This window comes from Orcinus orca, chromosome 16, assembly GCF_937001465.1.
Source record: "Orcinus orca chromosome 16, mOrcOrc1.1, whole genome shotgun sequence".
Classification (NCBI taxonomy): Eukaryota; Metazoa; Chordata; class Mammalia; order Artiodactyla; family Delphinidae; genus Orcinus; species Orcinus orca.
Genome location: NC_064574.1, coordinates 30,543,675 through 30,568,729, shown reverse-complemented (window position 1 = coordinate 30,568,729; position 25,055 = coordinate 30,543,675). Strand labels below are relative to the sequence as shown.

The following is a 25,055-nucleotide window of genomic DNA, read 5'->3' as shown; positions in this document are numbered from 1 at the left end:
AAGTATATGAATTATAGTTATGGAATATAAAAATACAAATGACAAAATCAGGTGGGTTAAAAAGTATAAGAGATTAGGACTTCCCTGGTGGCGCAGTGGTTAAGAATCTGCCTGCCAATGCAGGGAACACGGGTTTGAGCCCTGGTCCGGGCATATCCCACATGCCACGGAGCAACTAAGCCCATGCGCCACAACTACTGAGCCTGTGCTCTAGAGCCCGTGAGCCACAACTACTGAAGCCCACGCACCTAGAGCCCGTGCTCCGCAACAAGAGAAGTCACCGCAATGAGAAGCAAGCGCACCGCAAAGAAGAGTAGCCCCCGCTCACCGCAACTAGAGAAAGCCCGTGTGCAGCAATGAAGACCCAATGCAGCCAAAAAAAAAAAAGTATAAGAGATCAAAAATAATATTTGTCAATAAATCAAAATTACTGATTTGCTCAGTTTTTAGATATTAATGAGAAATTTCCAAATTTACTTTTGAATCCATTCCAGAAAGTAATTTACTATAGTGGTTTACTAATGCTCTGTTGGAAAACTAATGATTAGCCCCTGTGCATGGGCTGTGGAGCTATTCTGTTTCATGTGCATGGGGGTGCATGTGGAATAGAATAAGAGAATTACGGGACTCATGATCAAGAATAGAAAGTTATTGGGACTTCCCTGGTGGTCCAGCAGTTAAGACTCTGCACTCCCAGCACAGGGGGCTGGGGTTCAATCCCTGGTCAGGGAACTAGATCCCACATGCCGTAACTAGAAAATCCCATGTGCCACAACTAAGACCCGGTGGCTCAGCCAAGTAAATAAATAAATATATTTTTTTTAAAAACTTGGTTAAAAAAAAAGAGAATAGAAAGTTATTAAATAACATTAATCCCATTCCATTAAGAAAAAAATTAAGTGGGCCAGTGTTAAGCCCATAATTTTTTTTTTTTTTTAAAGAAGATGTTGGGGGTAGGAGTTTATTAATTAATTAATTAATTTTTGCTGTGTTGGGTCTTCGTTTCTGTGCGAGGGCTTTCTCTAGTTGTGGCAAGCGGGGGCCACTCTTCATCGTGGTGCGCGGGCCTCTCACTATCGCGGCCTCTCTTGTTGTGGAGCACAGGCTCCAGACGCGCAGGCTCAGTAGTTGTGGCTCCCGGGCCTAGTTGCTCCGCGGCATGTGGGATCTTCCCAGACCAGGGCTCAAACCTGTGTCCCCTGCATTAGCAGGCAGATTCTCAACCACTGTGCCACCAGGGAAGCCCAGCCCATAAATTTTTAAAAAGCAAAAACAATCTGGGAATTCCCTGGCAGTCCAGTGGTTAGGACTTGGTGCTTTCACTGCCGTGGCCTGGGTTCGCTCCCTGGTTGGGGAACTAAGATCCTGCAAGCTGCATGGCATGGCCAAAAGAAAGAAAGAAACAAAGGAGGGGGAGGGAGGGAGGAAGGAAGGAAGGGAGGGAGGGAGGGAGGGAGGGAGGAAGGAAGGGAGGGAGGAAGGAAGGGAGGAAGGAATCCATCCTTACGTAGCCAACTGTGGTAGATTAAAATTATGGCCACAGCAGAAGCAGCCCCTCCCATCAAGACCTGAAGAGTCGAATCTACTTCTCACCTGGGCATTGTGACTAGGCTTTGGCCAGTGGGACATCAAGAAGCATGAAACAAGCCAAGGCTTGAAAAGCATTTACACATTGGGGTTTGCCCTCTCTTGCTTCTGGGAGCTAAGACCACCATATGAAGAAGCCTGGGCTAGGCTGCTTGAGGATGAAAGACCATGTGGAGAGAGAGGCCCAGCCATCCATTCCTACCATTTGGACTGAGACCCCAGTTGGGCCTGTGAGTGAGACCATTTTAGATAATCATCAGCCCCAGCTGAGCTGCCCCAGGCCAAAACAACTGCCCATTCAACCTATAGAATCATGAGAAATAATAAATCATCATTATTTTAAGCCACTTAGTTTTGGGGTGATTTTTTATACTGCAACAGTATAAGAAAATAGGTACACATATACACTCTTTTTTTTTTCCATACACTGTTGATAGGAATGTAAAATGATTTAATCTCTTTGGAGACAAATATGGCCATTCCATTGCTCAAATTTTATCATACAGTTATATTTTTACAAATGTGCAAAGATATATAGGTATAGGGGTGTTTGTTTCAGGCAGAATTTTTAATTCCAAACAGTAGAGCCCACTCCAGCATGTCTAGCTGGGGAGGAATTTACTAATGTACATTATAGCTTGCAGAGTCTCTAGGAGGGTCAGGCTGTATTGGCTAGGCAGCCAGGTGGAACACTCAAACTTCCTGTAGGGCTGCCCCGGTGAAGGGGATATCTCAACCACTTCTTCCACCAGAAAATGGAGTCTGCTTACCATACATTCCCTCACTCACCATGCTCATTGCCACTTGGAGTCTAGGTGGTAGAACTTCAGCCATATGCCTGCACCAGACGGCAAGAAAGGCTGGAAAAGCAGTTTTCTGCCATTTACGCCAGGGACGGGCTTCCCAATTCCAAGTCTGGGAAAGGTGTTTAGAAGGTACTGGGCAGTCTGAAATATGACAGGTGTGCTCTGCAATGTTCAAGACAACACTATTAATAATATCAAAGAACTGGAAATAATCCAAATGCTCAATTAGTAAGTGACTGGTTAAATTTGGGGATATTCATAAGGGACTGCTATGCAGGCATTTTTTAAATTCAAGTAGATTTTTATCTTCTAACATAGAAAATGGCCATAATATTTTATGAAGTGAGAAAAACAAATTACCAAAACAATGTATATTTTTTAAATGTTTACTTGTATACGCATAGAAAATATCTAGAAGGATACATGCCAGACTGTGAAATGGTTGTTCCTTCTGGGAAATGACCAGTTCCTTGGGGGCAAATGTTGGATGATGGGAAAACCATTTGATATTTTATAGTATCATGTATATTGCTTCTTTTAATGTAACAGCTTTATTGAAGTTTCTGTGGATATACTTATTCTGGACATTTCATGAATGGAATCATATAATATGTGGCCTTTTGTGTCTGGCTTCTTTCAGGGTTCATCCATGTTGTAGCATGTGTCAGTGTTTCATTCCTTTTTATTGACAAATATTTCATTGTATGGATATATCACATCTTTTCTATCCATTCATCAGTTGATGGACATTTGAGTTATTTGCATCTTTTGGCTATCATAAATATACTGCTATGAATGTTTATGTATTAAGTTTTCATATGGTTGTATGTTTTCTGTTCTCTTGGGTAGAATTACTGGGTCATATGGTAACTGTATATTTAACTTTTTTTTTTTTTTTTTTTTTTTATATTTAACTTTTTGAGGAACTGCAAACTTACCCAAAGCCACTATACCATTTGCATCCTCATCAGCAATGTATGAGGGTTCCCATTTCTCCACATCTTCACCAATACTTGTTATTTGTCTGTCTTCAATAATATTACAGTTTAGGGCTTCCCTGGTGGCGCAGTGGTTGAGAGTCTGCCTGCCAATGCAGGGGACACGGGTTTGTGCCCTGGTCCAGGAGGATCCCACATGCCGGAGCGGCTGGGCCCGTGAGCCATGGCTGCTGGGCCTGTGCGTCCGGAGCCTGTGCTCCGCAACGGGAGAGGCCACAGCAGTGAGAGGCCCGCGTACCGCAAAAAAAAAATAATAATAATAATAATATTACAGTTTAGTAGGGAAGACGATATGCAGAGAAGGAAAGGAGTGAGCCAACATTTGTTTTCCACTGTTTGTTAGACACTGTGATGCTTTACCCCTTTCAAACCTCAAAATCCCCTTTAGGTATTTTGGGAGGCATTTAAGGTAGGCATCATTACCATGTTTTACCATGAGGAAGCTGTTGCTCAGAAAAGTTAAATAATTTTCCAAATGCCACACCCATGACATGTACACAATTAATCATGATATAGGGTAGGAAGTGCTGTAATAAAAGATTCATGTAATTTTATAAGAATTATAAAAAAGCAATAACTCATAGTTGGATTAGTAAAGAAAGCCAGCATATGAATTTGAAGAACAGGGATGCCAGAGATGCCAAGATATGAGAAGAAATTGCATGCATGTGCAAGTCCATGTGTTCTGAGTATTTTCTTTGCACCTGTTTAAAGTGAGCAGCTTAATGGCCCTCTACCCTGTCAGGGGTTTAAAACATGAGCATCCAACCTGTGATTGTATAAGATGCCTTGAGGGGAAACATTGCTCAGCCTTGTCTAAGATGCCACTGGTGTGAATTTCTGTGGGCTACTGCAAGAAAGCAAGCAGGGCACTGAGAAGGGCTTTTAAGGGCATGTACTCTAAAGTCACAGGTACTTACTTGATGGGGACAGTCATTTTTCTAAGAATGCATTTGCTGTGTGGCTGGCCATTCAGTGGACTATGAATGCAGTGAAGTCAGTAACCTCTATTCTTGGGAGACTCTGGTGCGGATGTCTCTTCCTTTGCTCCAGGGCTCCTGACCTTGCTCAGAGCACATGGGGATTCTCCCATGGAATTCTTTAGAAACCATGAAGGAGTCAGGCAAGTGAACTAGATCCACAGCCCAAAGTTGTATTCATCCAGCACACTCATCCACCAAATTTGGTTCCAAATGCTGTGTGTCTGGCTGTTGTCAGAAATCAAATTAAAAGATGAGGATTTGCCACCACCAAGAAAATTGCAGGAGAGAAACTCCCCTCAGTGTTTTGAACAGCACTAATACCTGCCAACTACACCAGCAACAATTCAGAGGGTGGCTTCATCAAGCATCTTATTTTCAGGGGAAGAAAGCACAGGAGCTCTGTGGTGCCAAATGAACCCGGGTCCCTGTATAAGCTCTCCCATTTCCTAGCTGCATGTGGGACCTTGGGCCAAGTGCTTAGCTTGCTTAGCCAACCTAAACCCACTCTTTGTGGTTTTTAGGTAGCCAAGGCACAGGGTGGATGTGAGAATAAAATTGTATATATGAACTGCTTGCACAGTGCCCAGCCCATGGTAAGAACTTGATAAAAGGCAGCTATTCTCATTAGTGTTAGCTTTCTTCTCTAAGAAGAGCACTGTGGTGTTTTAGAAGTTTTAAAGCACTGAGAATATGGGCTTTTCTCTGGAGCTTACTGCAGAGCTACAGTTGTTAACTCACACTTTGGATTAGTCACCCTCAATCCAATCAGTCAGTTTCCTACATTTCATTCACCGTTTGAGCTCAGAATAGGATTAAAGGGAAACCAGGATTCTGTTGTGCACATAAAGGGAAATATGGCAACTTTGGTACTGAAGGCCCTTGGCACAGTTAGGTAAAATAATTCTCATTTTCCCTTGAAATTTCCCCTTTACTGTCAGGACAGTATCTCTTTGGGAGGGTGGAAAAGAAGACCAAGTTCTCTTTCTCCATTTCTTATAGTCTTGAGAGCTGGCCCTGTCCTCAGTATCCCCTCTTCAACATTCCACCAAGAGTTGGCCACTTTGGGACTTCTGTGGGGTTTCTGGCTTAGGGGACTTTGGTTCAAAGCTATGAAAACCTTTTGTATAATCATGGCTATCCTTAATGTTCAGTGTTGCCTGCCCGTTGCCCCACTGAGTAAGTCATCTTGTATGTTAGTGATATTCACATTTTTGTGAGAAATAACCAATGAAAATTCTGAGATTAATGGTTTTAAAATATTTCTTTTTTCTCCCTAGATTTCTCTTTCCTAAATGTCTCGACCAGTGTTCACAAGGTAAGCAATATGCTCTGTTTTCGCTTGCAAGCCTTTCAAATTATGTTTAGATGCAACAGACTTCTTCATGCTCCCACCTACCATTCTGAAATCTAAAGCAAATAAAACTGATCCAGGGAAGACTTGGGCATTTTTTGCTTTTATCATATTTGATAGGCAGATTTCTTCCGAGAGTTTGTCTCTTAATGATAATAAATTGCCATGGCAACACCTCTTCTGAGCTGGGCTTAAGTCTGCCCTGGCCTTCCAGCTAATGTCAGTGGACTGAATAGGTATTCCTAGCCTGTGGATCAGCAAGATTTTGATGCATTTCTCCTGTCCCATGAGTGAGAATATGGCCGAGTAGAACCTCCTCCCTTAGTCCCCTGCTACATATACTGAAATTTTCCACGTCTCCTTTATAACATTTAGAAAAATCCACACATCCTGTAGGTTACACTCATCCTTGCATTGTCCTACCTTCTGGCAGCCTGGGAGCAGCACTTTTTAGTCATATTAGCTATGATGGCTGGAGACCCAGAATAAATTCTAAATTTCCTACAGTTAGTGATAAAATACTTATTGTTGTCAGAAGGCCTGGGGTCTGGGCTCCCTGAAACAGCCCAGCAAGTAGAAATCAGATGGAAGAAAAGAACTCAGTGTCACCAGCACGGTTTTGCCCTGCTGATGCCATTGCCAATCCACAGGGAATGGAGACAACAGAGCATTCGTAGAGCTGTTGTCTTGGGGAAGAGCTGAGCTGGAGGCTGTGCAGGGCAGGAGGCCGGGTCACTGGAGAGAAGAATGTGTGTGTTGGACTGCTGCACCAGGGAGTCTCAAGTCTAGCTTTTAGAGGCCCCTGTTGCTTTCTAGGCACTGCACCCCAGAAGCAGAGTTGAATGGAGGTTGGCTGGGTCTATCCACCGTGTCCACCCCAGGTAGATTAAAGAGATTTTATAGGGGCTGGGTTAGTAGGATCTGGTAACAGACTAGATGGGGGGACATTGAAAAAGGGGGTATCTGGAGTGACTCCTAGGTTTCTAGCTTGGGAGATTGGAAAGGTTGGTGGTACCTATCCTTGAAATAGACTACATAGGAGAAAACATAGGTCCAGGAGATAACCAAAGAGAGCTGTCTGGTCCTTTGATAAATGTTTGGAAGTCATGATCAAAGCCAACGGTGTGGGCTGTAGTAAGCCCCTCTGACTATATGATCGATCATATAGTGATCGATCACATAACTGATCACATGAAGATTGCCACCCTAGTGCCCCTTGGCTTCTTGACACTTTCTCCTTCAGTGCCCCTCTTCTTTTTTTGCATGTGGGAAAAAGATGATCAGGCTACCTTGGCAAAGAACCTTAAGCAAGTGTTCTGTCTTTACTGTCCATGAACCTGGGCCAGTATTGCAAGAGGAAAGCTCTTTTAGGCCAAGACAGAATGAGTTCTGTCTGGGATTTTGTAGGCATATTTCATTAGCACTGCCTTCCAACTCATTGTTCAAAGGTAATGTGTGTCAATTCTGTACTTATATAAAGAAAGCTAGGGTAGGGGTGGGAGGACTTCCCTGGTGGTCCAGTGGTTAAGAATCCGCCTTCCAACGCAGGGAACTCGGGTTCGATCCCTGGTCGGGGAACTAAGATCCCACATGCTGCGGGGCAACTAAGCGCGTGCACTGCAACTGCTGAGCATGCGAGCCACAACTAGAGAGCCTGCATGCCACAACTACAGAGCCCACACGCTTTGGAGCCCGCATGCCACAAGAAGAGAGAAGCCTGTACACCACCACAAAAGATCTCATGTGCCACAACTAAGACCCAACGCAGCCAAAAATTAAATAAATAAATTTTTTTTTTTTTTTTTTTTTTTTTTTTTGCGGTACGCGGGCCTCTCACTGCTGTGGCCTCTCCCGTTGCGGAGCACAGGCTCCGGACGCTCAGGTTCAGTGGCCATGGCTCACGGGCCCAGCCGCTCCGCGGCATGTGGGATCCTCCCAGACCAGGGCACGAACCCGTGTCCCCTGCATCGGCAGGCGGACTCTCAACCACTGCACCACCAGGGAAGCCCAAATAAATATGTTTTTAAGAAAAGAATTAAAAGAAAAAAAAAAAAAAGAAAGCCAGGGGAATTCCCTGGCAGTCCAGTGGTTAGGACTGCCACAGCCTGGGTTCAGTGCCACAGTCACTCCCACAGCCTGGGTTCAGTCCCTGGTTGGAGGCGTAAAAAAAAAAAAAAAGAAAGCTGGGAATGTGATCAGATGTAGACAGATAACCTTGAGGCCATATATGCTGTTTTCTGAACTGCAAAGGGCTTGTTAAGTGATAGTGCCTTGGTAGACATCTTCCCCTTACATCTGGGCCAAGAGGACACTATAGACTGATCTGACCTAATTCACCATGGGCATGGACCTTCTGGGGAGAGAGGAGATAAAATGCAAGTATTTCTTCTTCCTCAGAGATTTGGTGGCTCTCTTAGAGGTAGAATCTGCCACCGGTAGACAAACATTTTACGTCCTAAGGGAGCAGTTGCCTCCCTTCACTCCTGTTCATGAGTTAAGCTCCCTGATTCATTGCTTTTACAACAAAGGATTATTTTACAATGAGAAAAGCACTGTATTGCAGCCACAAGATGATGTGTATTACAGAGATCCAAGGATTAGGAAATAATCTCAATGCTTAAACAGCAAGCAAGGCTCATTATAATGCTGGCTTTAAAACAGAGCGCAGATAATTTACTACCATGATCTGCTTTTAGATGTATCTGTAGATAGACAAAAGAAGTGAGATTTGTGTTCTTCTGGGCTGCTGGAAGTCTTTAGCCAGACTGGGATGGTCAAACAGACCTCAGAGATGTTTCTCCACTCTTGGGAACAGGCCAGTCCAGGCTGCCTGCTCACTCACAACCCAGACTGGTGAGGTGTTGGCCAAATCAGAGTATCCACTCCTTGATAACAGAGCAGAAGGAAGCTCCCGGCCCAAGCAAGATGAAACCGCTCATGATGGCCTCTTCACCCTGTGCTCCAGATAACTGCTGTACCTTGCCTTGAAGATGGCATTTCCTCTTGGCAGGTAGCAGATTGCATAGCTGGCCTAAGGAATGCTGGGGATAATCCTTTTGCTTGTTTCTCCACAAAGCAAAGCCCCTTTTATATGTCCAATTCCTGACCTAGAATCCAAAGCCCACAGTGTTTGTCTACATGGTACTCATGGGGCAGACAGGACTTTGGGCAAGTTATCTGTCAGAGACTCGGATCCTAGCCTTTTCTCAGGCAGGACGAGCCTGTGCTTGTGACCCTGCTGCATGCCACTCAGGTTGGCACATTCGCAGTAGTCTGACTCTCCAGTTTCTTCTGCCCAAGTAGATGCTAAGTAGAGTCCTAGGGCCTTTATAGATCTTCTCTCAGCCTTTCCTGACTCCTCACTGCAAGATCCACCACAGCTATTCTTGTCTTCCACCCCTGGTAATGTCATGGGCCTCTCGCAGGAGCCGGCTCTCATAACTGCCATCTCTGGAATGTGCTGAGCCTTCTAGAACCCTGCCTGCCACCCCACTGTGCCACATTCTGGGCCTGGCTGCCTGGCCTTGCTTTACTCAGTTTCCAAAGGCCCCAGCCACTTCCTGTGGCTGCACCAGGACATGGGGTTCTGGCAGTAGGCTCACCAGGCTGTCCTCACTGCCTCCCCACAGCCTGCAGAGTGACCTTTCTAAATGGGAATGGAAGCACAGGCACTACCAGTGTCACCTTTGTTAGGAGGCTTTCCTAAAACTCTGACTGCAGATGGTCCATCTTAATGTTAAAGCTTATGAACAAGGAAGGCATGTGAGAAACCTTTTTAAAATAGAATAAACAAAATGCAGACATATTCTCCATTTGAATTCCTAAGTCTTGTGCTATTACCACATCTAGGCCATACCTGAAGACCTTGAGAATAGAAGTTTTAAGTGTAGGAGAAGCTGTTAAGAAAATATGGTTCTGTATATTCCTATATACTTGTATATGCATAGACTATCTGAGGAGGCATACCCAAAATCTGGTTATTAGTGGTTGCCTCTGCGGAGGAGAAATAAGGCTCAGGGTGCCAGAGAAGGGAAGAAGAAACTTGAACACCCTTTTGTACCTTACGAATTTTGCACCAAAAATATGTATATACTAATAAATCTTAGAAACCTTTCCAGATGGCTGTCTGATGAATAGTACTTGCTCAGACCTGCAAGTGGGAGAATTTTTGGCATGTGGGTACCCACGGCTTAGTTTCTTAGGCAGCTGCCTCGGAGGTCAGGTTGCATGTGTCTTTTATTACACTTCATTTATTCGTTCATTTATTCAGCAAATTTTTATCTAATGCCTGCTGTAACCCAGTCCTGTGGGATTAAGAAAGGCTTCTGGAAGAGGTGCTATTCAAATTGTCTACACCCTGAAGGAGGAGTTGGCCCTCCTTCAAAAAAATGAGAGAAAGGATGGCTCCAGGCAGAAGAAACAGCAAGATTGAAGGCCTGATGGTGATTAGAGTACGACTAGGGCCCTGAGGAAGTGCATCATGCAGATAGGTCAAGCAGGCCAAGAAGTTTAGATATCAGCCAAAAATAATTGGAATGCATTAAATATTTTAAGTAGGGAAGTGACTTGATCAGATTTATGTTTTTGAAAGATTACTCTTACTACAATAGGAAGAATGAATTGTAGTAAAGGAAGCCTGGAAGTAGAGAGAATGAGCAGTAACCTAGTGAAGAGAGAGCAGTGGTCTAAACCAGGCAAATGGTAGCAGGGACTGAGAGTGGAGGATGGACGATGGCCCAGGTTTGGGGAACTAGGCAGTCGGTGTGCCTTTCACCAAGTGACCGCTTGGATGTCAGGGGAAGCCATTGAGGAAACTCACCTTTGAATCCTCAGAGGTCTCTCAAGCACTGTGCAGAGGCATATAGGCCATATTTACCTAAGGCCGACTGACTTGCTGTGGAGCACTAACAGATACCTGTGAAGAGCAGGACTCATGTCTCAGAACCAAGGAACCAATAGATTCCCAAACAGTGTGTAAGCACTCAGGAAGCAGATTATGTGCTCAGCAGTCGAGCCCTACCTCCTGACATCTATGATCCTAGGCATATTGTATACCCTTCGTGTGTGCCTTGTCCCCATTGTAACACACGACCATTGACATGAAGCTCCTAACCCCTGTTCCCTGGTTGCGAATGGAATGTGGTTATGAGGTTAGATTCAGTCTTCAGAGTTTTGGAACACTTTTTATAAATATGATTGGTGAGAGGAAGGAAGTATCACTAACTTCTGCCTCAGACCAGAGGCAGGGACCAGGGGTCCTGGAAGTTGCCTTCAAACCAGTGATAGCCACTCATCTAAACCATGGGCTCAGCAGCCTAGGCTGGTGAGAGTCATGTGACTTACCTTCCTGCTTGTCGCTGTGGCTAAGGCGTGCCACAGCCACCTCTGTCAGTCTGAGGAATCGGTCCAGGCTCCTTGGTGTACATGTAGGGGTCCCATTCCCAAATGATGAGATGGTGGTGGTAGTAGTGTCAGGTTGCATTTAATGAGTTCTTACTCTCTGTAGCCTGTGATAAAGCATTTCACAGATAACCTGGAGGTATGTGTTCCCATCTGACAGAGGAGGAAATTTGGGCTCAGAGAGAAAGTTGAGCAATTTGCCTAATGTCACCCATGAATAATTAGTGGAACCGAAAATTCAGACTCAGGTTTGCTTGGCTCCAAAACCCACGCTTTAATCTTTACCTTATGCTATCTTTTTACATATATGAAGAAGATAAATAAAAATATAAGCCTTATATTTTAAGCACTGCCCGTGTTATTCAAAGGAGCTCTCGTAGTTCAGAGAAAGGGAGACAGCAAGGTGGCATGAGGGGAGGATTGGGATGATAACGGTATTAGAGAAGATTGTAAGGAAGAAGTAAGCTTTACCAAAAAAATTTTTTAAAAGGCTTAAGTGAAAAAACAAGGTACAGAATGGTATAGTATGCCACTGTTTGTGGGAAAAATGTATACATACACATTTACTTGTAAATACTCAGCACATATCTGGAAGAAAACTCTGATAAATATGGTTGCCTCCAGGGAAAGAAGTAGGTTGCTGGGTAGGAAGGGAATTTACTTTGTCTGTGAACTCTTCTGTACATTATGAGTTTTGCCCTGAAAAACTAAGTACAGCTAATTTTTTAAAAAACAAAGCACTTGACTGAAGTGAACAGTAAGAGTCCTCTGTACTGAATATTCATTATTCAGGATCCTACAATTACAAGGTTACTTAGGAAAGCTGAAGTCTCATAATTTAGAGACATTCACTTATGAACTAATCGTTTACAAAACTAGTCTCGGGCTTCCCTGGTGGCACAGTGATTGAGAGTCTGCCTGATGATGCAGGGGTTGCGGGTTCGTGCCCTGGTCCGGGAAGATCCCACATGCCGCGGAGCGGCTGGGCCCGTGAGCCATGGCCGCTGAGCCTGCACATCCAGAGCCTGTGTTCCTGAACGGGAGAGGCCACAACAGTGAGAGGCCACGTACCACAAAAACAAACAAACAAACAAAAAACTAGTCTCTATTAGTAAAAAGATTGATGATGAGCATTGAGTATTCTTAGGTATAGAATTAATTATAACACCTATGAGAATGCTATTACAAGATAGAATATAAATGCTGAAAATCTCAAAACCCTATAAATGAAATTATATTTAATAAAAAATTAGGAGGCAACGAGAGAGAGATTACCTCTACATCTTCTCAAGTGGGAGATCAGTAAATTTTAAAGCTGTTAAGTCAATTTGTAAAGAGTTAGTTGTACTCTTTAAAGATACAAAATTATCCACTCGGGCTTCCCTGGTGGCATGGTGGTTAGGAATCCAACTGCCAAGTCAGGGGACACGGGTTTGAGCCCTGGTCTGGGAAGATCCCACGTGCCGCGGAGCAGCTAAGCCCAGGTGCCACAACTACTGAGCCTGCGCTCTAGAGCCCACGAGCCACAACTGCTGAAGCCCACGCTCCTAGAGCCTGTGCTCCACAACCAGAGAAGCCACCGCAGTGAGAAGCCCGCACACCGCAATGAAGAGTAGCCCCCGCTCGCCACAACTAAAGAATGCCCGCACGCAGCAACGAAGACCCAACACAGCCATAAATAAATAAATAAATAAATAAATTTATAAGAACAGTAAAACTTAAAAAAAGTATCCACTAGAGGAACTATAAAATTATTAATGTAGCCAACCAGAACATGATAGTGGAGAAGCGGGGCAAATTTAAGGGTATATGAACTTCCTTGTCTGTCATGTGGAAAAGTCAAAAGACATTGTCTAAAGGTGACATAAGGATAGCTATCATAAGAACATAAAACAGACTATAAGCCCACCACTTATCAGAAGGAAAGCAGAAAACAATGCAGAAATCATATTGCTAAAAGTTAAAAAAAAATTTTTTTAAATAGAATTCCACATAAACAAGGTAACAGAAACAAAGTGTCAGTAAATATAAATGGAATAAACACCTATTAAAAGGAAAAGTATCTCAGATTAAACCAAAAAGTAGAATCTAATTATATGATGTTCTGTACAAGAGAAGCATCTAAAACTAAGTAAGGATGGTGATGAAAGAATGGACAAGATATAACAGACGAATGCAAACAAAAAGAAATGAGGTTGATATTAATAACAGCAGGGTTGAATACCAGGCAAAATATTGAAGAGTCTAAAAAGGGCAGTTTTGGGACTTTCCTGGTGGTCCAGCGGTTAAGACTCCGTGCTTCCACTGCAAGGTGCACGGGTTCAATCCCTGGTCGGGGAACTAAGATCCCACATGCCGCACAGCACGGCTAATAAGTAAATAAATAAAAGGGCAATTTTTAATGATAAAGGACACCATCTACAACCTGTCATGAATATTTCTGTAACCAAATAATTCAAAAGAAAGCATATACCTTTAAGTTACTATGTTACTAAACAAGAAATAATTTTTCTTTTTATTGAGATATAATTGACATATAACATTGTATTAGTTTCAAGTGTACAACAGAATGATTTGATGTTTGTATACATTGCAAAATGATAATCCCAGTAAGTCTAGTTAACATGCATTGCCTTACCTAGTTACAAAACAATTTTTTCTTATGATGAGAACTTTTAAGATCTACTCTCTTAGCAGCTTTTAGTTATTCAATACAGTATTATTAACTATAGTTACCATGCTGTACATTACATCTCCATGACTTATTTATTTTATAACTGGAAGTTTGTACCTTTTGACTCTCTCCTCCCATTTTTCTCACCCCCTGCCCCCTGCTTCTGGCAACCACCAGTTTGTTCTCTGTATCTATGGGCTTGGTTTTTGTTTTTGTTTTTAGATTCTGCATATTAATGAGATCATATGGTATTTCTCTCTCTGACTTATTTCATTTAGCATAATGCCCTTGCGGTCCATCCATGGCAAGATGGCAAGATTTCATTCTCTTTATGGCTGAGTAACATTTATATATATATATCATTATCATATATAAGATAGATATATATAAGATATATCTATCTTATATCTCCTTTATCCATTCATCCACTAATGGACACTTAGGTTTCCATATCTTGCTATTGTGAATAATACTGCAATGAACATGGGTGTGCAGATAGCTCTTCAAGATAGTGATTTCAGTTCCTTCTGGTATATTCCAGAAGTGGAATTGTTGGATCATATGGTACTTTTAATTTTTTTAGGAATCTCCATCCTGTTTTCCATAGTGTCTGTACCACTATAGAATTGGCATTCCCAGCAACAGTGTACAAGTTTCCCTTTTTTCCACATCCTCACCAACACTACTTATTTCTTGTCTTTTTGAGAATAGCCATTCTAACAGGTATGAAATGCTATCTCATTACGGCTTTTTTAAATAATGAATTAAGCATTCAATTTAAGAAGTTAGAAAAAGAACAAGAACTTTTTAAAAACTAGATTATAATAAAAAAGATTGAATCTATAAACCAGGTATATCTAGCATGTTAAGCAACACTATGGAGATGCAATCAGCAAAATCTAGACTGAGAGAAATATACAAGATGCAGTTTTTCAACAAATAAATCACAAAGAAGTAAGAAGAAAACTATAGATTGAAAGAGAATTATGAGATGCATCAGTGAAATATAATGTATGGGCTTTGTTTGGTTCCTGTTTCCAAAAAATTAAGAAAATATTCTTGAGACAGAAAAGTTTGAATGTGGGCTAGATATTTTATATTAAAGAATTTATTGTTAATCATTCATTTTTTTAAAGAGTCCTTATGATAATACATACTGAAATATTTTTGGATGAAATAATAGGATGTCTATTATTGGCTTCAGAATCATCCAGTGGGGAAGGAGAGGAAAGGAGAAAAGGTTGGGGTATGGTATAGAAGAAATAGTTAGCCAAATGTTAATCTTTCTTGAAGCCAAGTGATGGGCTCGTGGGTGTTCATTATACTATTTTTTTCTACTTTTGTATATGTTTGAAATTTTCACAATATTAAGTGAATAAAAACGGTTGAATAACACAAATGCAAATGACATTATAGCAGAAATGGTGTATATGCTGTGATCCTAGCCATGTAAAAATAAGTATGGAAGAGGTATTACAATTGTGTTGGCATGATGGGATGTGGCAAATTCTCTGATTTCAAAATTATCTGTAGTGCTGTGGATTTTACTTCTATATTTTCACAGAAAGGTTGAGAGTGATTGTGGCCCACTCCACAACCTCTCTTTACATGCGCCACCCTTCCTTACTGTGTCACTCTGTGAATATCTTTGTTAGCACTTACCTTGGAACTGTGGGTCCACGGGTGAGACTTCTTGACTGTGCACTCTTTGAGAATGGTTAGCACCTGACATACGGTTTGTGCTTGGTACATGTCTGTGTTCTGAACTGGTGAAAAGTCACTGGCACCAGTTCCTGATGAGGTTAAGTACATGGGATATAGAAAGCGCCCTTAGATGAAAAAGCTCCAGGTATCAAAGCGGAATTAAGAAGACAGAGGAGGTTAGGAGGTGAGGCAGCTACAGAGTTGAGGCCATTCACTCCAAGAGGTTGCAGTGGCAGAAAGAGGAGCAGAATGATGGCTGTGTATATCAGTGTTGGGTGGCGGGTGTCTACATGAGGAGGCTGCTAGAAGGGATGATCAGGGGAGGGAGCAAGGGCTCACATTTGTGCAAACCCTCAGCCCCAGTCAGGACTCATAAAGGCTGAACTGTTTTTGGTTTTGTTCCCCAGGCCTGGTGAGTAATGTGGTGTTCACCAGTCACACCACAGAGCAGAGGCACCCTCTCCTGATTCAGTTGCAGAGCCTCATCAGAGCTGCCAATCCTTCCGCAGCCTTCATTCTTGCAGAAAATGGGATTGTCACCAGGTAAACTTACCAGTTCACTTCACTCCGCAGGACCAGCCACTTTCTCAGATGCAGCAGTCTGTCTATGGCCCACTGGGTCTTTCTACTGTATCAAAGACCTGAGCATTTATAAAAGTCAGGTCTTGAAGTGCTTTTTTTTTTTTTAATTTATTTATTTTATTTTTATTATTTTTGGCTGTGTTGGGTCTTTGTTGCTGCAGGTGGGCTTTCTCTAGTTGCGGCGAGTGGGGGCTACTCTTCATTGTGGTGGCTTCTCTTGTTGCGGAGCACATGCTCCAGAGCGCAGGCTCAGTAGTTGTGGCTCATGGGCTTAGTTGCTCCGCGGCATGTGGGACCTTCCCGGACCAGGGCTTGAACCTGTGTCCTCTGCACTGGCAGGCGGATTCTTAACCACTGCGCCACCAGGGAAACCCTTGAAGTGCTTTTGATGCTGTGTAAAAATCACCAAGAGGACCCCACATGTTAGTATCCTGTACTGGTTTTTTTTTTTTAATTTTTAAATTTTTTTTAATATATATAATTTTTCATGTATCAAATTGGCAATTTATTAATTTATTTATTTTTGGCTGTATTGGGTCTTTGTTTCTGTGCGAGGGCTTTCTCTAATTGCGGCAAGCGGGGGCTACTCTTCATCGCGGTGCGCAGGCCTCTCACTATCGCGGCCTCTCTTGTTGCGGAGCACAGGCTCCAGACGCGCAGGCTCAGTAGTTGTGGCTCACGGGCCTAGTTGTTCTGCGGCATGTGAGATCTTCCCAGACCAGGGCTCGAACCCGTGTCCCCTGCATTGGCAGGCAGATTCTCAACCACTGAGCCACCAGGGAAGCCCTCCTGTACTGTTTTGAGATGTTCTGTTTTGATGCATTCACGTTCTCATCATTAAAGGATGGAAGTCAAGACTCTCTCAATGTTCTTTGTGTTAAGATGTGAGAGAAATGGCATAGAAACATGGGGAAATTATATCTTTACTTCATAGACCTGGGTTCAAGTTACAAACTAAAAATAGAGAATTAGTGACTTTGTGTGTATGAAAACATCTTGTCATATAGCAGTTTTGTTTGCTCAATAAGGTGCTAAAAGGTGTATACTTTTCATATAGTTTTGACTTTTGAGCAATGCACATATTTTACACATTCAAAAATTAAGTCAACAAGGAGGGAAAAAATACAAACAAAAACGTGAATCCATCTGTATACCAAAGTTATAAGAACCGTACATATGCAAAATAATTCAAGTAGCTTCTGAGCATAATCCTCTGTTGGAACCCTGATTCCAAACAACATCACTGATTAGAGAAGGGAGATTATAAATATGAAATGGGAAAGGTAAGGAAAAACCCTACAAATGTTGGAGTTGAATTGGGGGACTCGATATAAATTCATTATTTCAAAAAAAAAGTATATTCCCTAGCTCTTTCCATTAAAAGGGACCAGAAATAATACCCTTTCCATTAAAAGGGACTAGAAATAATAATAGCAATTAATACTTCTACCTCTAGATCTTAATTTCTAAGTACCAATCCCCACTACAAAGTATCAGGACTCTTTGGAGAATTGGCTGATTGCAGGTTTAGGGAGTGAAAGTACAAGGTGAGCCTAGTACATTTTGTGACAAAAAAGCAGGGAAGTATTCAAAGATTAGTGGAAATATGTCAAAAGGATACAGAAGCTAGCTTAAGAAGCTCCCACTAGGCAAATTTGGGACAACTTGAGTATATGAGAGAACCATGATAATAATGGATTATATAGCACGTGGAGTAAAATGAGTCTGTGGTGATACTAAAAAAAGGGAGAGGGACAGATCAGTAAAGCTCTTCTTTATAGAAGAATGCTAGCTAATAAATAAATAAGGATTTATAGTACTAGAAAGTCACTATTTTGTAACCTTTCGTATAATACTTGATTTAGGCAAGAATTATCAATGGATGCTAAAAGCAGTGGATGACAGATTGTTGAGGAAAGGGATATTCACTTGTCTCAAAGTATCTGTCACGGGACTTCCCTGGTGGTGCAGTGGTTAAGAATCTGCTTGTCAATGCAGGGGACACGGGTTCAATCCCTGGTCTGGGAAGATCCCACATGCCACAGAGCAACTAAGCCCATGCACCACAACTACTGAGCCTGCTCTCTAGAGCCTACGAGCCACAGCTACTGAGCCCATATGCCACAACTACTGAAGTCTGCACACCTAGAGCCTATGCTCCGCAACAAGAGAAGCCACTGTACTGAGAAGCCCGCGCACTGCAACGAAGAGTAGCCCCCGCTGTTCCGCAACTAGAGAAAGCCTGTGCACAGCAACGAAGATGCAGTGCAACCATAAATAAATAAATTAAATAAATAAATGAATAAATAAAAAGTATCTGTCACTCCACAGACTGCTTACTACTTACAAAGAGGGAAAAGTACCTTCACAATGGAGAGGTTTAATCTAGAAGACATGACATTGACCAAATGATTAAACTTACCAAGACCACTAATGGGATAAACTGACATCATGTGCCTCCTTCGTGACACTGTGGGAAGGACACAACATCACTTGGCCATTAATCTTGCCAGAAATGCTTAGCTGAATCTAATCATGAGGAGCAACCAGACAAATCCAGGTTGTGGGGCACAAGACAGCTGGCATGTACTCTTCAAAAATGTCAACTCCGGGCTTCCCTGGTGGCGCAGTGGTTGGGAGTCCGCCTGCCAATGCAGGGGACACGGGTTCGTGCCCCGGTCAGGGAGGATCCCGCGTGCCGCAGAGCGGCTGGGCCCATGGGCCATGGCCGCTGGGCCTGCGCGTCCGGAACCTGTGCTCCATGGCGGGAGAGGCCACGGCAGTGAGAGGCCCGCGTACTGGGGAAAAAAAAAAAAAAAAAAAAATGAGTAACAAACAAAAATAGTTGGAGGAATTGTTCCAGACTGAAGGAAAATGAAGATTATAAATTAATGAGCAATCCTTGATTGGATCCTGAGTGCCCTATCCCCCCAAAAAGGGGAAATTTGAAAATGGATGTATATTATATCAATACTTCTCCAACTTTAATGTGCATATTAACCTCTTGGGGATCTTATTAAAATGAGGGTTCTGATTCAGTAGGTCTGGAGTAGGCTGGAGATCCTGCATTTCCACGAAGCTCCCATGTGATACCAATGCTGCTTGTCCTCAGTATTAAATTCCCTCGGTGTGATTATACTGTTGTGGTTCTTCAAGAGAATGTGCTTGTTCTTAGAGATGCATACTAAAGTATTTAGGGGTGAAATAACAGAAAAAAAATATATGCATGTACTTGTATGTGTGTATGGCGGTGTAGAGAGTAAGCAGAATGTACAGGTTAAGGTTAATAGTTCTAATTAACCTGGGTTTTCTGTATGTTTTCAAAGGAATGAAGACATTGAACTGATTCTCTCAGAAAATAGTTTTTCGAGTCCTCAGATGCTACGATCTCGATATCTAATGTACCCTGGCTGGCAAGTATCATCATTGAAAAGTAGCTAAGATTTCTTTATAAACTCAGTGATTTATTTATTTACAGGAAAGAAAAAGAGAAAGTGAAAATACCAGGTGTGCTCTAGGAGGGTGACAATGGCAGCTACAACAGCCTGCCATGTCCCAGTAACCACTGGCCTTGCTGGAAGCCCAGTGATCCACATCTTGGGGTCCAAATTGAGACCCTTGCTGGATGTTGAGACTTAAGGAGTCATCTTATAGGCCTTAAGCACAATGGTATCCTTTGTTTCCTCTAGCCTCTAGTGAGAGTGAGGTGGCCGACATGGAACCAAGGAGTTATGACCCTCCCGGGTGAGAGAGTCTCTCCTGAGAATAGTCAGTCCTCTAGGGTTCCCATCTGACAGGTAGGTTCCCTGCTATTGTGGCCCAGGGCATGTTCTGTGCTCTGCAGGTGGCCTCCTAGCCTGAACCTGTCCTCCAGAGAGGAGAGGAAGAGAAAAGAGAGTGTGAAGTGCACTATAATCATAATTCCAGCATCACTTGAGCACTTACTGTGTGCTACACGTTGTTCTAAGACTTCGCTCTCCAGTACGGCAGCCACTAGCCACATGTGGCTAGTTAATAAAATGTAAATGTATATTAATAAAGTAAAATTTAAAATTTAGCCTTTTAGTCACACAAGCCACATTTCAAGTGCTTAACCAGCTACCTGTGACTAGCAGCTACTGTCTTGGACAGTTCAGATCCAGAACATTTCCATCATCACAGAAAGTTCTGTTCACAGTGCCACTCTAAGAGTTCAACCTATGTTATCTCATTCATCCTCAAACCAAGCCTGCAAGGTGGATTCCATTTTTTTCTTCATTCTAGAGATAAGGTAACTGAGGCAGCAAGGACTTAAATGTCTTGTCCAAAGTCCCACAGCTAGTAAATGAAAGAGTTGGGTTTCAAACCCAGGTTGTGTAGCTTCAGAGCCTGTATTTTTTTTTTTTTTGAAGTATAATAGATTTACAAAGTTGTGTTAATTTCTGCTGTACAGCAGAGCCTGTACTCTTAACCACCATGCTGCACTTGTCCCTGTATGGAATGGATAACTAGTTTTGCTCTGTTGAAGGTTCAGGGGAAGACAGTTGTTAAAGCTTAGCCAAAATTGATCCCTCATATTGATTTGGATCATCTTTATTATCCTCACTCACTTCCCTCAGCCACCTCTGTGAGTCCTCCAACCACCCCTTACATCACCAGTATTTTGTACCAGCAAAAACTGATTGTACTATCCTGTTTAAAAAAAAAAAAAGGTCAATATGTAAAATTGAAGGTTTTCAGGCTTATTTTTAGAAGGAACCTCTGGTTTGAGTCACATCATACTTAAACAGTGAGTACGTGGATCATTCCTTATGCCTGAACAAGACAATAATATCTTAGCTAAAAAGAAAAAGATGGAGCTTCTGGGGTGAAACTCTTCTCTCCAGTGGCTGCAGCTGCTGACCTTTTTGCTGCCCACACCTCTGGGCCTGGTCCTGAGACTTTTGTCGTCTCCACCTGGTGCCTAGGGAAGCACCTATTCTCCAGTCCATACCAACTCATTGTGGGCATGGCATACATTAACCTAGCTCAGGGCACAGACTTTTCTGGAGGCAGACTGATCTAGGACAGAGACAGGTATGAGGGAGTTCATTAGAAGGCTCTGTGAATCTAGAGTCTGAAATCTTCCTTTATCAGGAAGATCAGTCCTTGTAGAGGATCAGAGATGGAGGGGCCTCAGAATCACCCTTCAGGCCCTCCCTTCCAAGTTCATTCCTAGGAATCAGATGATTTACTCTTTTAACAAGATGGCAGTCATCACATTCCTGCTCATCGCTGTACATTACTCCCCTCTCTCCTTGGGTGAGGGCCACCACCTCAGAGTGAACAGGCCTTAGCTGCAGGATGTGCTCAGCTTTGTGCTGTGCAGATTCTTAGCCATTCCCCTCCCACAGCCCTCTGTTGTCATCGACCCCACCCCCACCTCCCCTGGTAGAAGGGCTTGTTCCTAGTCTGTAAGGAAACCTTGTACTATTCCCCTGGCCCCTCCAAATTCCCCTAAGGATACAGCCTCTGAACACAGAAGCCTGAGAAGCCCGTGGTCTCCAAATCTCATGTTTGGATGGGGAGAGAACAAAAAGAACATGTCAGTATTGCAAAAATGTTATGCCACCACCTTACTTTAAAGAAGTTGCTTTAAAGAGTAAGATACTTTGAACAATGTAAAATTCAAAACTGCAGTGCAGTTTTCAAGCAAAGCAAACTAATACAAAAATACAGTAGACTGGAGGGAAGTGTTTGCATCAAATGTGACGAAGGGTTAATATAGTATTTGGAAAGCTTGTTTAGATATTTAAGAAAAGTAACCCATATTATATAGATGTGAACAGTCCACTTAAGACCAAGTATAAATGGCAACTGTGGTAACAGAATTCCATGTACGTAGTACTCAAATGCAAAATGGTGTCTTACTGTTGCTTTGATTGACACCTGTTACATTTAGGCAAAAATATCTATAAAATTCATTGCTGGAGGAATTGTTGTGAAACTAGTACACTCATCTACTGCTGGGGGTGGTATAAATTACCCATGAGATGTTATGCCCTCTCCTGGACTGATTCCAATCAAGGGATTCATCTCAATTAAATCATTCAAAAGAAGGAATGACAGTTTCATAACTTTGGAAGCTGGGTGGTAGGAATTCATTACACTACCCTTCTATCTTTGCATATCTCTGAAATTTTCCATAATAAAAAGTTAAATTTTTTAAATGCTGCGTTCTTAATGAGTCTGTGGCAGTCAGTATTTCTGCTGAACTCAAAACTGAGAAAATAGATCAGAGATGCCCCAGCCCTTTAGTTCCTTCTGGAGAGACTGCACATCCAAATGTACAGTCTGTTAAACTGCCCTCAGTGAGGGTGGGGCATAGTGGGAGCCCTGAAGAGAGTGGGAGGGAATCATGAGGAAGAGCTCCAAAGGTACCAGGAGGGACCCCTAATCCCAGTTGGGATACTGGCAAGCTTCAAAAGTAGAGGGGGTCTTTGACTTTAAGGGATTGCTAGTCCAAAGAAGGTAAGACCTTCCTGCTCTAAGGGGGCAAACATGCTTCTCAGTCTCAAGATGAAAGAGACATAAATGCTTTCAAATAAGTGCTTTGTACACAAAATGACGTACAATTAAGGGAGAATTCAAATATGATAAGTGATATGTAGTTCTTTCCAATGTAGTATGTAGTAGCAGTCAAAGCCCCAATTACTTGTATTTATAATTTTTTAAACCTTTTAAGGTATGAAGGTAAATTTGATGTTGGATCGGTCTTTCCATTAATGGTTCAGATTTGTGTATGGTTTGGTCGTCCCTTGGAGAAGACTCGCTTTGTGGCCAAGTGTAAAGGTAAGCCTTGACCGGGACATGTCCCAGACACTGGTAACAGAATGCCCCAGAGTTGTCCCCGCTTCCTGGCACCATTTTAGTATTCTGTGTGTGCTGTCTCTTCTCACCATTTGGGTCTGAAAGCAGGCAGAAGAATTTGAGGACCCAGGAGTCCCTTACCCCTGGGAATAGTGGCAGAGCCACTGGGGGAAGATCTGGTGGGGGTACCTGTGAAACCTGGACCCTAGAGGAGGTGCCTTTCCAGTCCCTAACCCTCCCAGCTGTGCCACCCTGGACTTGGCCTCTGCCCCCAGGTGAGTAACAACCCTATCCTCTTCCTCCACCAGCAATTCAGTCCTCTATCAAGCCAAGTCCCTTCTCTGGAAACATCTACCACATCCTGGGCAAAGTGAAGTTTTCAGGTAACTGGGCGCTTAGATTTGGGAGCGCTACTCTGTGGAGTGCTCACATCTCATGATGTGAGTTCATAGACTCTGTTGGTGCTTTACAGACCACTGATGCCTCTTAGACTCTCTCAAAAAACCCTCCCCTCTGGATCATACACCATAGGCTCCTCCAGTCATCCCTTTCAGTCAAGGTCCCAATCTTTCTCCAGGTCCTTCTGCTCTGCAGTGGAGGATCTGTTTTCCTGCCCCTGGACGAACCTGCCCAGGGCCTCTCCTCACAGCTCCTTGACTTCCTTGTTCTAGAGACTCACACTCCACCCTTCTTCAGCCATCCATGGCCTCCTCCTAGACCTGTCACCAGGAGCTACCCCAGTGCTGAGCCTTCCAGCTCTGGATCCGTTTCTGCCAACGTCTTCAAGCCTTCCACTTGCCTTCTCCTCCCCTCCGTTCAGTAAACCTGTTTATCAGCCTTTGACCCCTGCAGCCCTTGCAACCTGAATTATGTCAGTCCTGGGCTGGGGTTCAGGGAAGGTGTGAAAATAAGGAGCCAGTTAACTCAACATTGAGAAAGAGCAGAATGTTCCAGGGAAAAGGCAGAGCATGTGCTGTGGATGTGAGGCAAAAACAGGCGTTTCAGGAACCAAAAAGGGTTTACTGTGTCTGGGTCCCAAGGGAGGAAGTGAGGGAGTGTGTCTGTTAGGGCATCTTTGGCAGTTATAACAGAAAACCCCAGCTCAACTAGCAAGTGTTAGCTACATAGCAAGAAGTCAAGAGGTCTGGCAGCATAGCAAAGCCAGTGAAGACCCAGGTAATATATGGCTTTTGTGTTCTTACATTCTTGGTGTCAGCTTTTCCTCAGGTTCCCACCCCTCATGGTTGCCAGGTAGTGCTGCAGGTCTAGGTGTCACATTCAGACACAACAGCTAGCTGATGGAAGAAGCTGGCTCTTCCTGTGGGTGTCTTTATCAGTTCCTCAGCAGACTTCTCTCATTGGCCAGGATCGAGTTGCCATTGCCCATGGGGAATTGGTATTGGAGGAAGAGGGGGATGCTGGGCAGGTAACCGGGGGTGTCTGCAGCAGGGAGCCACTGAGAGTTGTAAGCATGGAATCATCTGGGTTCAGATAGGAGAATTAGGTGGCAGAGCCTCTATAAAAGAATCTCTCAAGGTCCTTAACCTTTGGCTTAATTTATGTTATTGAATCTGAAACTTTGGCCCCACTCTACAAGCCCCTTACTCAAGCCCGCTTCCCTCAGGCTCTGACAGACCCCCACCTGCTCGTCCCTCTCCCCTATCATCACCTCCTTTTCTTTTTTATTTAGACTGACTCTTGACCCTTTTAAAGGTAAACCTTTCTTTGTTTTAGATCTCTTTCTCATCATGCCTTTTTGGGGAACCTTACCCTTGTGTCTCCAGTATATTTTAGCCCCCAGTGCCTCAGCTTATAAACCCGATTACATCTTTCCTGTTCCCATGCATGTGTCCCTCCTGCAGCACTTGTACTGTTGAGCTTGCCCTCCTCCCATGGACTCTCAGACCTCAGCTGAGACCCACCCCCTCCACCTCTACCAAGGGAGCTTTCCTTGCTTCTCCTCAACTACCTCTTCCATAGGGGTGACCCCAGCCATTCTCTTCTTCTAATGACTGTGTAGATGTCTCCCACTCAGGGTCCTACAGTCTTTCAAATGCCACAGATGCAGAGTCAAACTCTTCTTCTCCCACTTGCAAACCTTTTCTTCCTCTTGTAGTCAGTCCCCTTCTGGGTTAATGGTGT

General features: G+C 43.2%; 1 protein-coding gene across 7 annotated transcripts in view; it reads left to right on the top strand.

The window, feature by feature from the left end:
• DNAAF9 (dynein axonemal assembly factor 9) overlaps positions 1–25,055 on the top strand; it is a 153,897-nt gene that overhangs the window by 121,889 nt on the left and 6,953 nt on the right. For all 7 annotated transcript variants that reach the window (XM_033415830.2, XM_033415831.2, XM_049698758.1 and 4 more), the window contains 5 exons: positions 5,652–5,689; positions 15,911–16,046; positions 19,412–19,498; positions 22,789–22,895; positions 23,222–23,296. In XM_033415830.2, the coding sequence (XP_033271721.1) occupies positions 5,652–5,689; positions 15,911–16,046; positions 19,412–19,498; positions 22,789–22,895; positions 23,222–23,296 (443 nt within the window). The remainder of the gene's footprint in view (positions 1–5,651; positions 5,690–15,910; positions 16,047–19,411; positions 19,499–22,788; positions 22,896–23,221; positions 23,297–25,055) is intronic.